General features: G+C 39.0%; 1 protein-coding gene across 1 annotated transcript in view; it reads left to right on the forward strand.

Moving 5' to 3' along the window:
- Plppr5 (phospholipid phosphatase related 5) overlaps nucleotides 1-13,369 on the forward strand; it is a 107,766-nt gene that overhangs the window by 72,119 nt on the left and 22,278 nt on the right. Inside the window, exons 4-6 of the mRNA XM_042054138.1 lie at nucleotides 454-630; nucleotides 7,580-7,714; nucleotides 8,221-8,325. Of these exons, the coding sequence (XP_041910072.1) occupies nucleotides 454-630; nucleotides 7,580-7,714; nucleotides 8,221-8,325 (417 nt within the window). The remainder of the gene's footprint in view (nucleotides 1-453; nucleotides 631-7,579; nucleotides 7,715-8,220; nucleotides 8,326-13,369) is intronic.

Below are 13,369 nucleotides of genomic sequence, written 5' to 3' on the forward strand. Positions count from 1 at the left end.
GGGGACCATGGGAGAGGGTAGAGAGGGACTGGAGAGGAGAAAAATATACAGCTCAATATAAACAAAACAGTTAAAAAGAATAAAATTGGTGAAAAAACAAAGAAATGGCCATGATAGATATAAGTAAAGCTAAATAATTGGCACTCTTAAATTCCACATTTAAGAAATCATCATGACGAACTTCATTACAGGTATGGTAGCACACACCTATAATGCTAACATTCAAGGGCAACTCTGGCTATGTAGGGAGCTGGAAACCAGCCTGGGTTAAGTAGCCTAACAGCAAATAACCATTTTTTTTAAACTACAAGAATCATAAACTCTAGTCAATGATTAAAACTACACAGTCATATATAGCTGTTAACTGTATTTTTGTAATATATACATAATGTATTTCATGTGTATACCAAGAAAACGCTTTTGTGAAAAGTCTTGTTTTATTTGCTATTTCAGATGTACATTACAAACACTATCAAAGCCAAAGGCACCAGACTTGCTAAGCCTGTTCTATGCTTGGGATTAATGTGCTTGGCCTTTCTTACTGGACTCAACAGAGTAGCAGAATATCGAAATCATTGGTCGGATGTGATAGCGGGCTTTCTAGTTGGGATATCTATAGCAGTATTTCTGGTAAGTATGATTTTTAAAAATATTTTTTGTTTATAGAAAGCTTGAATATCACTTCTAAGAAAATGCAAGGATGAATCATTGTGATACATTATGTGAAATATATATGTTTTTGGTTGCTCATTTTTTTTCTTGCGTTTATTCTTCTTAAGATTAGGTTTGGGGAAGAATAATAAATAAATTCTGCACTGAAAATACTTTTATATAAAATGGAGTAGAGCTAAAAATCATTCCTCCTCAAATAGCATTTTACATTTTTTTATTTATGGGGCAGGGAACGCATGTGCCACGGCATGCATGTGTAGGTCCAAAAGACAACTCGTGAGAGTTAGTTCTCTCCTTCTACCATGTGAGGGTCAAGGGTTAAACTTAGGCCATCAAGTACTTTTACCCACTAAGCTATCTCACCTGTCCCTTCTCAGTATTGTAGACTGCATTGTTTATATATATCCACAAAATTCCTCAGGATAGTTTGCCTCTAGTGAAGGCAAACATCCTCCTGGACCCAAGTGCCTCAGCCTTCTTCAGTCTGTGCACTCCATGAAATCCGTGCCACCAGTGTTCCCGTGGTATAGGATTGTGAGATGCATCACTTCTCCTGGGGGACTGAAACTGTCAGAGACTGGGATGGGGACACTAGCATCCCCAATCATGTCTTCCACACAGTGAAGAACATCAGAGCCTTTTAATGGAGGGCTATCCACATGCCTGCTAAAACATATACTTGAACGAATCTATAATTTTGTTCAATTAAAGTTTTCAGCCTGAGTTGAAAATTATCAGCCGATTACTTGTGGGGGCTTTTACTGTCTTACTTAGATGACCATGTGCACAGTTGATAATCAAAGGCCCTTTTACAGGGACACCGTATAGCTTCAGAAACACTTACTTCCATTTCAGTTCAGTTTGATTTGTTCTCACAATACTTGCTTCTTCCTCCCTCAGCCTCCTTTATCCAGTTAGTAATCAGTGGGCAATAAAAAAACATGTGTGAGGTTTGAGTACAAATTACAAGCCTGGAATTTGAAATGAAATGTTCCCTCTAAAACCTCCTGTAGGAAATTAAAGGGCATGATCTCATGTCTGATTAGCATTCTGAGCTTCGTTCCCCCCCCCCCCCCCACCCTTTGTTTCCTCTTGTGATGCTCATTCTTGTGAGTCTCAAGGTTATTGGAGGACTCTGGATCGAATTTTCCTTTTAAATCTGTGATGAGTTGAATATTCAGTCAGAATGTCCCCCCCCCCCCCTCATCATAGAGTGAGTGTGCAGGTACACTCAAAAGAAGAGGAAGAGATACTAAATAACCTGATGACCCCAGTCAGCATTTGCCTTTTATGGTAAGATTCTGGCAGCTCGTGGCCTCTGATTGGCTAGAGATTGAGGCGATGTGAATAGCTGAGATTCAGTTGCTTGGTTACAGGTGTGCTCCTAGATTAGCTACAGATTGCTTACTGTTGAGTCTTGCAGGCTCTTTTGGCTAAATTTCATCATCCAAATATAGCAACAGACAGGCTGAAGTTACCCTTTAACACCCCCGTCGTCTCTTTGAAGTCACTTGATGCCTCATGAAACTCAGGGCCAAGCAGGGATCACAAACTTTCCTTGCTTTCACTAATCACAGCTGAGACTGGTTAACATTTAAAAGAAACAAAACAAAACAGAAAAGGGATGGAAATTATGATGCCACGGAACTCAGCTCCCTAGGCATAGATTATCTTCCCTGGCGCCTCATCAGCCTCCTACTGTTCTTCCCTTGGCCATTGCAATCCTGCTACACTTCCAGAGAGCATCCTAGTACCTTAGCTGTCCTTTAAAACCAGACCCTAGTGTCATCTCAGACCTGCCTCTAAATGACAACTCTGTAAATGAAGAACTAGCCTGTGGATCTCCCCTGAGCTCAAGCCCCTCTATCGTGCATATTCAATCCAAGAATGTATATTACACACATTCTGAAATCATCCTTTAAATATTATTACACATGAGAAAAATGACTCCATGAAAAAGTCACACGAAAATGATGTTTCAATCACATAGCCAAATATGAATCATGTTCTCATTAATGATCACTTATGAGTGTGAGGGCCTATAGGCAACAACTGGAAAGTCAAGGAAGCTCATGTGAGTATGGCTTGTCTTCACTGTGAGCTAGAGTTTTATTTGGGGATGAGCTGATTCCCTTAAACTCCCCTTCCCTGTCTTCCACCATAAAATAAAATGCTCCAAGTCCTTACTCTAATACAAGTACTGAACTTGGCAATGTGAAGAAATATTTGAGAAGAAAAAGTGATACAGATCAGATATTAAATATGTTACAATCCAATAGGAAAACGGACATTGCACTTTATAGAGGATTATATACAATTTACTGATAGGTACTGGGGATATTAACTTTATTGGGGCGACAGACCTGTCAGGAAGAAGTGATATATCAACTTGAGGAGGTTATAAAGAGGATATAACTCTGGATTCTGCATAAGGAATGAGAACAAAACATGGGCCACAGAGACAACATGAAAGCCTGTATAAGGACAGCAAGCATGGAGTTCTTCCTATACCACAGGCCCAGGACACAGCTTATGAATGAGAAAGTACAGCTTCCTGGAATGGTACTAGTCTCCAGTCATGAAGGTTAGAAGGATGGAAAAGTTTTGTGTGCCAGAAGAACAATGTGGACTTTTGTTTAAAATGTAGGTGAGTTAGTAGGCCCTGCCTTCAAAAGAGTAGGAATCGAATGGACTTGTTTGAGTCCAAGTTTCTTCATGTACTCAATTTGTCCTATCGGGTACTTTATTGAGCCTTTCTGTGCTCCTGTATCACTCTTTAACTGAGGACAAAAACAACCTCCCTGAAGGCTCATTCTTGAACTTACAGAAGGTTAAGCAAAGTAGTACATGCTTAGTGAACGGCAACGGGAATGAGAAAAGCACAGTTCCATAAGTGGTAGTTTGCTTCTGCTCACTACCTTTTGCCATTTGAGATCTGTGCTTTAAAAATATGCTCTAGCATAACACTGCAGGTGAAGATGGAGGAGACGTGTTATGAAGAACCAGGGAAATCAGAGTCTAAACTGAACCATAGAGACACAGAAAGAAGAGAGAATCTTTAGAAGGGAAAGGGAAGAAAGAGAGCCTGAGGGAACACAAGATGATGTGGATGAGGGACAGGAAACAACTAGAACTAGCGATGACTCCCAGATTCCTTATTTGGATAATTCAGTAGGGCATTTATTTTGAAGTTTGTGCAGCCACTCCAACGCTGGCTTGCAAATGTCCTGAAATTATCTTGCAGTGTTTTAGGATTCTAAAATGAGTTGAAAATTAAATCAGTTTACTCCAAATTGCTGTCTTGTCCTTTATCTACACCTAGCATTTACCTCTGACTCATCCAGTTCATCCCCAACAACCAGTGACTCATCTACTTTGAGTTCGATTCCATTTCCCAATTATCCTCTTTGTGTCTTATGTCAGTCCTTCTAACCAGAACTGTGTGCTTCCTATCGCATGTACTCCTACAGATATCCCTCACACCATCACCTTGCTGGTTAGGCCTATATTGCAATTATTTGCAATAATGCATTGTCAATAACAAGGCAAAACAAACCTTCCCAGATGCCTCAATTCCAGTCATTCTACTGCACTTCCAGGGTCCATGATGATCCAATTGCTTACTTTCTAGTGAAAAATATACTACGCTTTTCACTGTGTACATGAATCCAGCTCATGGAATCACAATCAGCCTCCTTCACTTATCAAAAACAAACCTGCCCTTCTTACAAATTTGTTCTGGGGAGAATTCCCCTTCTTTTGTGTATTTCAGTTGCAAATGAGAAACGGATATCCAAGTCCTGCATGTTTATGACCCCGCACACATCACTCACAGCTCACTATTCATCAAGTAGTGAAACCTTCCCCAAGCCATGCTCAGACATCTTCTCTCCTTAGTCCTTTCTTGTGTTTCTCACTAACACATTGCAACTCCTAGACACCACTTCTCATATTTCTCTTGCAAATAAGCCAGCCACCATTGTGGAGAAACATTTCTGTTCATGATACCTTTTCATGTATCTGGAATATGGTCTTGAATATGGACAGCATAAATGAATAACTGTTTAATTTGTTATCCTGAGTTCTTTAAAAGACTCAACAAATTTCTGAGTGCAGTAGAAATTATCATGCCTAGCTCTTACACCTGTATTCCAGTCTTATACATTTCTAAGATTTGACTCAGACAAGTCCCACATTTTCTAGGCTGTACCTGTCATTACCTTCTTCTCATCTCCCCCTTAATTTCTATATGTACCAGTCTGTACTGTTAGAATCCTACAAGGAATTTTGTTGTGTCCTAAATCTGTCTGCAACCCTGTACATTTTGCTCAAGGGTAAAGAGTAGAATCATCACGCTTAGCAAAATACAAAACTAGTTCTTGAGCAGCAGTTGCGGATTATTATTATTACAAAAATGGATGATTTAAAAACCTCACCTCTCCCAAACAAGATAGATGAAATTGTTAATCAGAAGTGTTCAGCTTTCTTGATCCCAATAATAGCTTGTCATATGATCTTATGTAAGAGTAACAATCACTGCAGCATTTTATTGAGATATATTGTCCTCACTTTACAGATTAAAAACTGATACCAAATTAGGAGCCAATACTGTTTGACTCCACAAGGTACATAATGTAATAATTATGGGATGAAAAAGGTGAATACATAAAAATTTATTTTTAATATAACATAGAGAAAAAAATATGTGTGATTGTGGTTAATTAGTGTAATCTTTTTAGGAGAATATAAACTTAAATGAGTGGAAGCCATTGAAATAAAACATAGTGTTTGAAAGGAAATTAACTTTTTTTGAGACAGGGTTTCTTTGTAGCTTTGGGTCCTGTTCCTGGAACTAGCTCTTGTAGACCAGGCTGGCCTTGAATTCACAGAGATCCACCTGCCTCTGCTTCCCAAGTACTGGGACTAAAGGGGTGCACCATTACCACCTGGTAGAAATTAACTTTTAATTAAAGATATAGACCATACAATCTGTGGCCAGAATGCATGTTTATTTATTAGTGTGGTCATTCATGAATGATGTCACTCACTGTGACAGGTGCGGTACAAAGGCAGCAAACTTCAGATGGGGCTTAGACGAGACATGAATCAACGTACTTCCTTATCCCCTATGACATGTCATACTGAGACTGCTACTCTGACAGAAAGATTCAGAGTTCTGTGTGAGCATAGGGAAAACAGACTCTGCAACCCAGTGAGCTTGCCAAGCCAAGGGCTTGGGGGAGACATTCATGGCAAAGCACATATGTGAGGAGTTCTGATTTCCAGAACCCATGAAAATGCTTGGTGAGCACTGTGCATGTCTGTAATCCCAGCACATGGAATGCTGAGAAAGAACACTCTTGGACAAGCTGTGTAGATAGAGTAGTGGGTTTAGTGAATTCTGAGTTGAAGTAAGAGATCTCGCCTGAATATATGATAGGAGAGTGATTTCTGGAAGCGTGTGTCTTATGATATAGATATGAAACTTATTTTCATTGCAGTTGTTACCTAAAGTTATCAGATCTATCCTTTGTGTGTTAGAACAGTGCTCATTCATCAAATTTCAGCCTTCAGACCAAATTTGACCTGCTGCCTGTTTTAGTAAGGGAAGTTTATCAGTGTCAACATGTCTCTTCTCTTTTTGAACAAATGGAATTGCTGCTTTCCCTTCAAAAGGGAAGAGTTGAGTAGCTGCCATTAACTGTGACCCCACAACATCAAAAATATTTGCTATATTAATTAATATCTTCCCTTTCTAGGCAAAATATTCTGACTCTATTTCTTGAGCCATCAATTTCTTTTAGGCCATTTGACCTCTTTTGGCAATAAACATTTATATGATACATATCCATATATGCAAGCAATATACTCATACACATAAATCTTTAAACAATTTTGAAACAAAATGAATATTAATAAGTTTAACAAAAAGTCTTCCACTGATGAATTTAAGAAAATACACAATTTAAACATATCATTATGGAGATAGCATCTGCATAATTTAGAATGACTATCAGGTTGGAACTACAAGGTATGTCCTATTTATTATAGAATATAAAACCCAGGTAGAAAGAAATACATTACCCAGTGGTTTATATAACGTCAACATAAGAAATAATTTTCCGGTGTTGCTTAAATTATTATTCCTTAAATATGATTCACCTGATTCAGGAACTTCTGCAATGCATTTAAAAGTTCTATCTTCTATACCCCATTCTTCACCTACTACATCTGAAACTTTAGGAGATGCGTTAGGAATGTATATTTTTAGCATTACAAGAACTTAATTATTATGCATTTTTCGGTTCACATTCCTTCACCTGTGGAATAGAATCAGTTAAAATGAGGGTCAATTTCCTTTATGTGAAGGGTCTTCTGTTTCAGTAGTCGCTCTGGTAGGCTATTGTTCAAATCTTACCTATATATGAGACACAATAGACAAGAGACCAGTATAATTAAATGGATTTTATTAAATTAGAGAGTGCCAGCTGTCAAGGATTAGTGTGAATGTAATAATCCTGATGCGGTGAGAAATAATAAGCATAAAAATTAAGTTGCAGGTTAGTCACGTTAGGGAGAGGTTAGATTGCTGTAAATTTTTTATAAGGTTATAGTGTTAATTTTGGATTGGATTGAATAGTGTCTATACATTAATGAACATTTTGGAATAGCAGAATTGTCATGATTCATTCTGATACATATTCATCGGTGAATTTTCTTGAACCTATCTGAATTGGAATAACTATTTAAATTGATTCATGGTAAATCTGGATGTAAAGTTTTATTGTATAACATTTAGGTAATTTTAAATCTTGGTTGCTATAAGGAGTATTATTAAACTCCTCAGAAGGTTGATAGTTGCAGGATTCATGACTTACTTAACGGCAATTGTTTCCTAAAATTTTAGGTTGTGTGCGTGGTAAATAATTTCAAAGGAAGACAACCAGAAAATGGGCACATGCACAGGGAGAGTGTGGCCCGGATGCCGATGATCAACATTCCTCGAGTAGAAAGCCCTTTGGAAAAGGTAGCATCTGTGCAGGTGACTCATGACTTCCATTCTAGACCACATTCAACAGTTATTTCTGCTTGTGTATTTAGAATGTGTGCAGCTACTATTTTGCCTACTTAACCTCAGAATCTAAGGTGTCATTTAGCAAGCATTTATCATTGGAAAGATCATCTTAGAAAATGCATACTTCCTTTAAAGTACCCATGGATATCTCTCATCCTAGAAGCTTGGTAACTATGCAGAGAACTCATCCAGCACTTTGCTGGAGTGTCTAAGAAATACTGTTCATTGTCCTCACACATAGACAGAATAAAAAGACACATTTATTTTCAAAAATATCTCCTTTTTATAAAGTATACTTTACTTCTTCCATGTTCTCTATCAATAGGAAAGTGCTTCAAAAACTGTCATTACACAGTGCATGGGAGACATGTACTGAACCTCAGTGCACAAGGATCAGGCAGCTTGCCGGCTCCTGTTGTGCTTCCTTGATGGAAGAGGTACTGAGGGTTAGGATGGGCTGAGTCTGTGTGCAGATATTGTTTGAAACAGCAGGTCCAGGTCTCAGTGGGTGTCCCTGTGAGCAAGAAGTCAAGTGCTTTCCAAAAATTGCTCTTGCAACTTCTGTGAACCAGATAGGGGTATGTTTCCTAAATGCTGCTGTGGTTCTTTGCAATTGTAATTAGTTAAATGATTACTCAAGGGCTAGCTCACAGCTTCTTTCCAGCCCTGGGCTCACATATTTTAATAAGTTCTTTTTAGTTTAAATTAAAATATAATTACATCATTTCTCTCCTTTCCTCTCTTCAGCGCTTCCCATGTACTCCTTCCTTGTTTTTTTCTCAAATTCATGTCTATTTATGCTTTGTTCTCATTTGTACCTTCCTCCTGCTGCTCTCTCCTTCCAGGCCACCAACTGTTTACCTCCCTTCCCTTAAACAATGTCCCACTCTGCCTTGTCACATGTAGGATAAACCCATAAGATACTCTTTACTATAACAAAACAAATGGAGAAGTCAATGTGTAGGGTATGGTGTGTTCTTAGCACACTTTAAGGCTTATGCGGTCAGTAGGACACTGTTAAGCATGTGTCACAGCATAGCCCAGGTACCAATGTAGTTTGTTCTATTTATGGAAAATGGTATTCTTGGGGAAAGATCCCATGTGCTTACATGTGTTCAGATTAATCCTGTGTGTCATATCCATTCCCCAGTCTCTCACTTCTACACTTTCTAGGATCTACATTACATCTCCCTCTCAATTTCACATCCTCCTTTTAAAATTACTTAAAAAAAAATAACCCCACTAAGTTCAATTCATGCTTCCCATGTGTGCACGGGTGTGGAATCATACACGAGACATGGATAACGTACTAGTGATCAACCCATAAAGAAAAGTGATTCTTCCTCCCGCAGCATCAATTAACTATCAATGCTCTTTAGGTAGGAATGGGGCCTAAGGAACTCTTTCCCACCCAGTGCTAGAAATTTTAACTGGCTTGACTTGTGCAGATTAGCACAGCTGCCTAGAGTTCACGTAAAAAGCAGCCACATCATGTGGGTTCAGGACACAAGGTGCAGCCTTTCTCCTCATCCTCTGGCTCTTACGTTCTTTCCACTACATTTTCTATGATGTTCCCTGAGACATATGCAGGAAAGAGCTGATACTGAGGTCCTGCCCATGGCTGAGCACTCATGATCATTCACTCTTAGATAATGAGTCTCTGGATTAACTGATTTCCACTGCAATAGAAGCATCTGTAACCAAGTTTGGAGCAGCACAGGTTGACTACCATAGCCATAGATATTTAGAAGACAGTTTGACAACATGGCTATTTGAAAAAACAGCTTTAGTAGGTGCTCCTCTAGGTCCAATGGCTTCCCTAACCATGGGATTTGATCGTGCTTACAGTACCTGGCATGAATTCTCTCCTGCGAAGCAGGCCTCAAACCCACATACACAGTGAAATATTATCCAACGGTAAAGAAATCTAAACTCACTGACTATGCAGAAAAAGTATAGAAATGGAAAAATAAATATACTGAGTAAGGTGACCCAGGTCCCTAAAAATGAAAACCATGTATTCTTTTTTTGTATGTGGATTCTTAGCTTCAATTTATTTTAAACCTGGAGTATAAGTAGAATCCAGAAACAAGTCAAAAAAAGAATGACTTTGGGAAGCAGAAATTTTTAGAAATTTTTAGCAGAAATGAAAGTAATGAGGGCAATGATGAGAAAGAAGGGTTCTAGTGGGTAGCAGAGCAGTGAGAATGGAGAAATGAGGGACCAAGGGAAGGCTGAACCAAAATGAAATGTATGTGATCTTGCAAAACCAGGAAAACATTTACTAAGAGCTCATAGTACAATATGTGATACGAAAGAAGAGCATACTGTGAGCTAAAGAATTATGTGGAGATGGGCACAGGACAAAAGGAAGACCAGAAGGTGAATTAAGTAAAATTAAGGATATATGGAAAAAGCTTAAATAAGTAAAATACTAATTTTCCAGAACCAAGGCGAGTTTGAAAAGCAGTACTTCTCATCTGTGTACATGTCAGAAGATATTACATGAAAATCATCATGTCACTATGGCTTACCTTCATGTAAGTGATCGTTCAGGGAAACATTAAAATAACACAGGTTACTGCCTTATTCTTGGTTGCCCATCAGCACTAGAAGCTAAGACCCTATTGCTGAAGATGCCTTTTATTTTAGCTAATGGAAAGAAAAATTAGTCTTGAATTACCAGGAAGCGCTCTCCTGTCTGGCTAGTGTTCACAGTACTATATGGTGCTATGTAGGCTTATAGGGGAGAAAGGACAGCAATAGTTTTATTTAGTACTAGACCCTGCATGCTATAATACCAACTGGCCAGGCAAGAAGGACCCACTAGTTCACTAGTGACAACATTGTTTATGAGGATGACCAATCCCTCTCTCTCTTTTTTTTTTTGTTTGTTTTTTCGAGACAGGGTTTCCCTGTAGTTTCTAGAGCCTGTCCTGGAACTAGCTCTTGTAGACCAGGCTGGCCTCGAACTCAGAGATCCGCCTGCCTCTGCCTCCCGAGTGCTGGGATTAAAGGTGTGCGCCACCACCGCCCGGCTCAATCCCTCTCTTGATCGGTTTTGAGGTCTGGTATGCTATCGTATTGGTGGTGTTCGTTTGTTCTTCTAGACAGTGTGTTGCAGTCTAGAACTTGGGGAATAAGGCAGAGATGAGGCAGATTCTGTGCTCTCTTGCTTGCTGGAATGTATGAAGACCACATCCTCTCTGTTCTTTTTATTTCTGTTCCCTATTAGAATTCTTTCTTCATTGGACATGGCCTCTGTTTTTGACCACATTGTGGTAGAATCATGGCAGGTAGCCTAGGAATTTCCTGGAAGCCTATTTTATTCTACCCTTTGAATCTTCACTGCCAAGAGGCCATGCACCTCTGTTCCTCAGCCAGAACAAGAGGGCAGTCACATGAAGGAAGTTCAAGAGCCTTCTACTCTTTTTTTTTTTTTTTCAAAAACAAGAGGGTGGACCTTAGGAGCTCAGTCGAGTGCTCCAATGTGGGTCTCTGTCTCTAGCTTCATCTAGCGCCAGATGAAGGTTCTGGCAATCTTGTCTCCTTCCAATATCCAGGAGGATAACTATGTTTTTCTTTGGGTTCACATTCTAGAATCACGTATTATAGGCTCAATGTCCTTTATTTATGGCTAGAATCCACTTATGAGTACATACCATATTCATCTTTTTGGGTCTGGGTTACCTCACTCAAGGGCCAAATGAGGAGCAGAAGGAGGGAGAACATGAGCAAGGAAGTCAGGACCGCGAGGGGTGCGTCCACCCACTGAAACGGTGGGGCTAATCTAATGGGAGCTCACCAAGGCCAGCTGGACTGGGACTGATGGAGCATGTGATCAAACCGGTTCTTTCTGAACGTGGCTGACAAGGAGGGCTTGACTGAGAAGCCAAGGACAATGGCACTGGGTTTTGATCCTACTGCATGTACTGGCTTTGTGGGAGCCTAGTCTGTTTGGATGCTCTCCTTCCTAGAAATGGATGGAGGGGGGAGGATCTTGAACTTCCCACAGAGCAGGGAACCCTGACTGCTCTTTGGACTAGAGAGGGAGGGGGAGGGGGATGGGAGAAGGGGAAGAGAAATGGGAGGAAGGGACGAGGTAGAAATTTTTAATTAAAAATAAATAAATAATAAAACAAAGAGAAAAACAAAAAAAAGTAAGTACACTTTCAAAAAAAAAAAACCCAAAAAACAAGAGGGTGGTCATGTAAAAATTTCCCAAGTGCTTTGATTTCAATATGTGGTCATTGGAGAATGTCCTTTACTCCTTCACACTGGTCCTCTTATGAGAGATGAGGAGGCTTTTGTTAACACTGGTGTTTGGGCAGGGCCAATAACTTTAATATAATGCATGCCATTGTTTTGTTTTCAGGTTTGCATGCTTCTGCTGGAAGTTACATAAACTTTTAACCTCTTAGGTTCCAAGCATGCATTTGATGAATTTATACTTACTGTATAATTATAATATACAAGGACATTTTATTTCTATGCCATGATTTATTCCTTAATTGTAGGGAGTTTTTTATTTGGTGAAATACCATCACTTATGAGGAAGAGTAACAAGTTGCCTCAAAGTTAAGTAAGTCTGAACATTCATAGCCCTTTATGAGATGAATGATTCCTTTTGGAAACTTGTTTAAAAGATTCCAATGTGAGAGTTCCTTAAGTTAGTCACAGAACACTTAGAACAGTGTCTGGCACCTGTGACACTCAACAGAGATTATCATTATTATTATTATTATTATTATTATTATTATTATTTATTACAGTGATAAAATGCAACAGGTACATCAAAATACAAAAAGACCTATTATAAAGTATTTGAAAAATAAATTTTGGTGGTGTTAGGGTGTTTGAAACTGGGTCTTATATAACCTACATTGGTCTCAACTTTTCCAAATAGCCTAGGACAACCTTGAAATTCTGATCCTCCTGCCTTCACCTAAGTTCTAGTATTGTAGGTGTCTACCACCACACTTGATGCAAAAGAAATGTTATGTATATAAAATCTAGTATATGTGCATAGTGAAGGCAGTTATTCAAAATACCACACAAGATATTTACCTCTACTATCTGTAGATGAGTGTAGGTATGGAGAGGGACAGAGAGAGACAGAAACAAAGAAACAGAGATACACAGAGACAAGAGATACATAAAGACACTGATACAGACAGAGATGGAGACAGAGAAGAGAGAGGCAGAGGCAGAGACAGAGAAAAATAGGCAGAGACAGGGAGAGAACAAATATAATAATGCTCAGACCTTAAGAGAAAATTAGAGTATGAAACAAAATATTATGTTCACGCTGGGCAGTTGTGGCGTATGCCTTTAATCCCAGCACTTGGGAGGCAGAGGCAGACGGATTTCTGTGAGTTCGAGGCCAGCCTGGTCTACAAGAGCTAGTTCCAGGACAGGCTCCAAAGCCACAGAGAAACTCTGTCTCGAAAAACCAAATATATATATATATATATATATATATATATATATATATATATATATATATATTATGTTCACTCCCAGACCTTTTTTTTCCTTTGTTTCCCCTCTTTTTCTGACTCTAGTTCTCCCCCTCTTTGCTTTTCTCCCTTTACTTCTCCCTTCTTTCTCTCTATAACTAGA

The sequence above is a fragment of the Arvicola amphibius genome, chromosome 14, assembly GCF_903992535.2.
Source record: "Arvicola amphibius chromosome 14, mArvAmp1.2, whole genome shotgun sequence".
NCBI lineage: Eukaryota > Metazoa > Chordata > Mammalia > Rodentia > Cricetidae > Arvicola > Arvicola amphibius.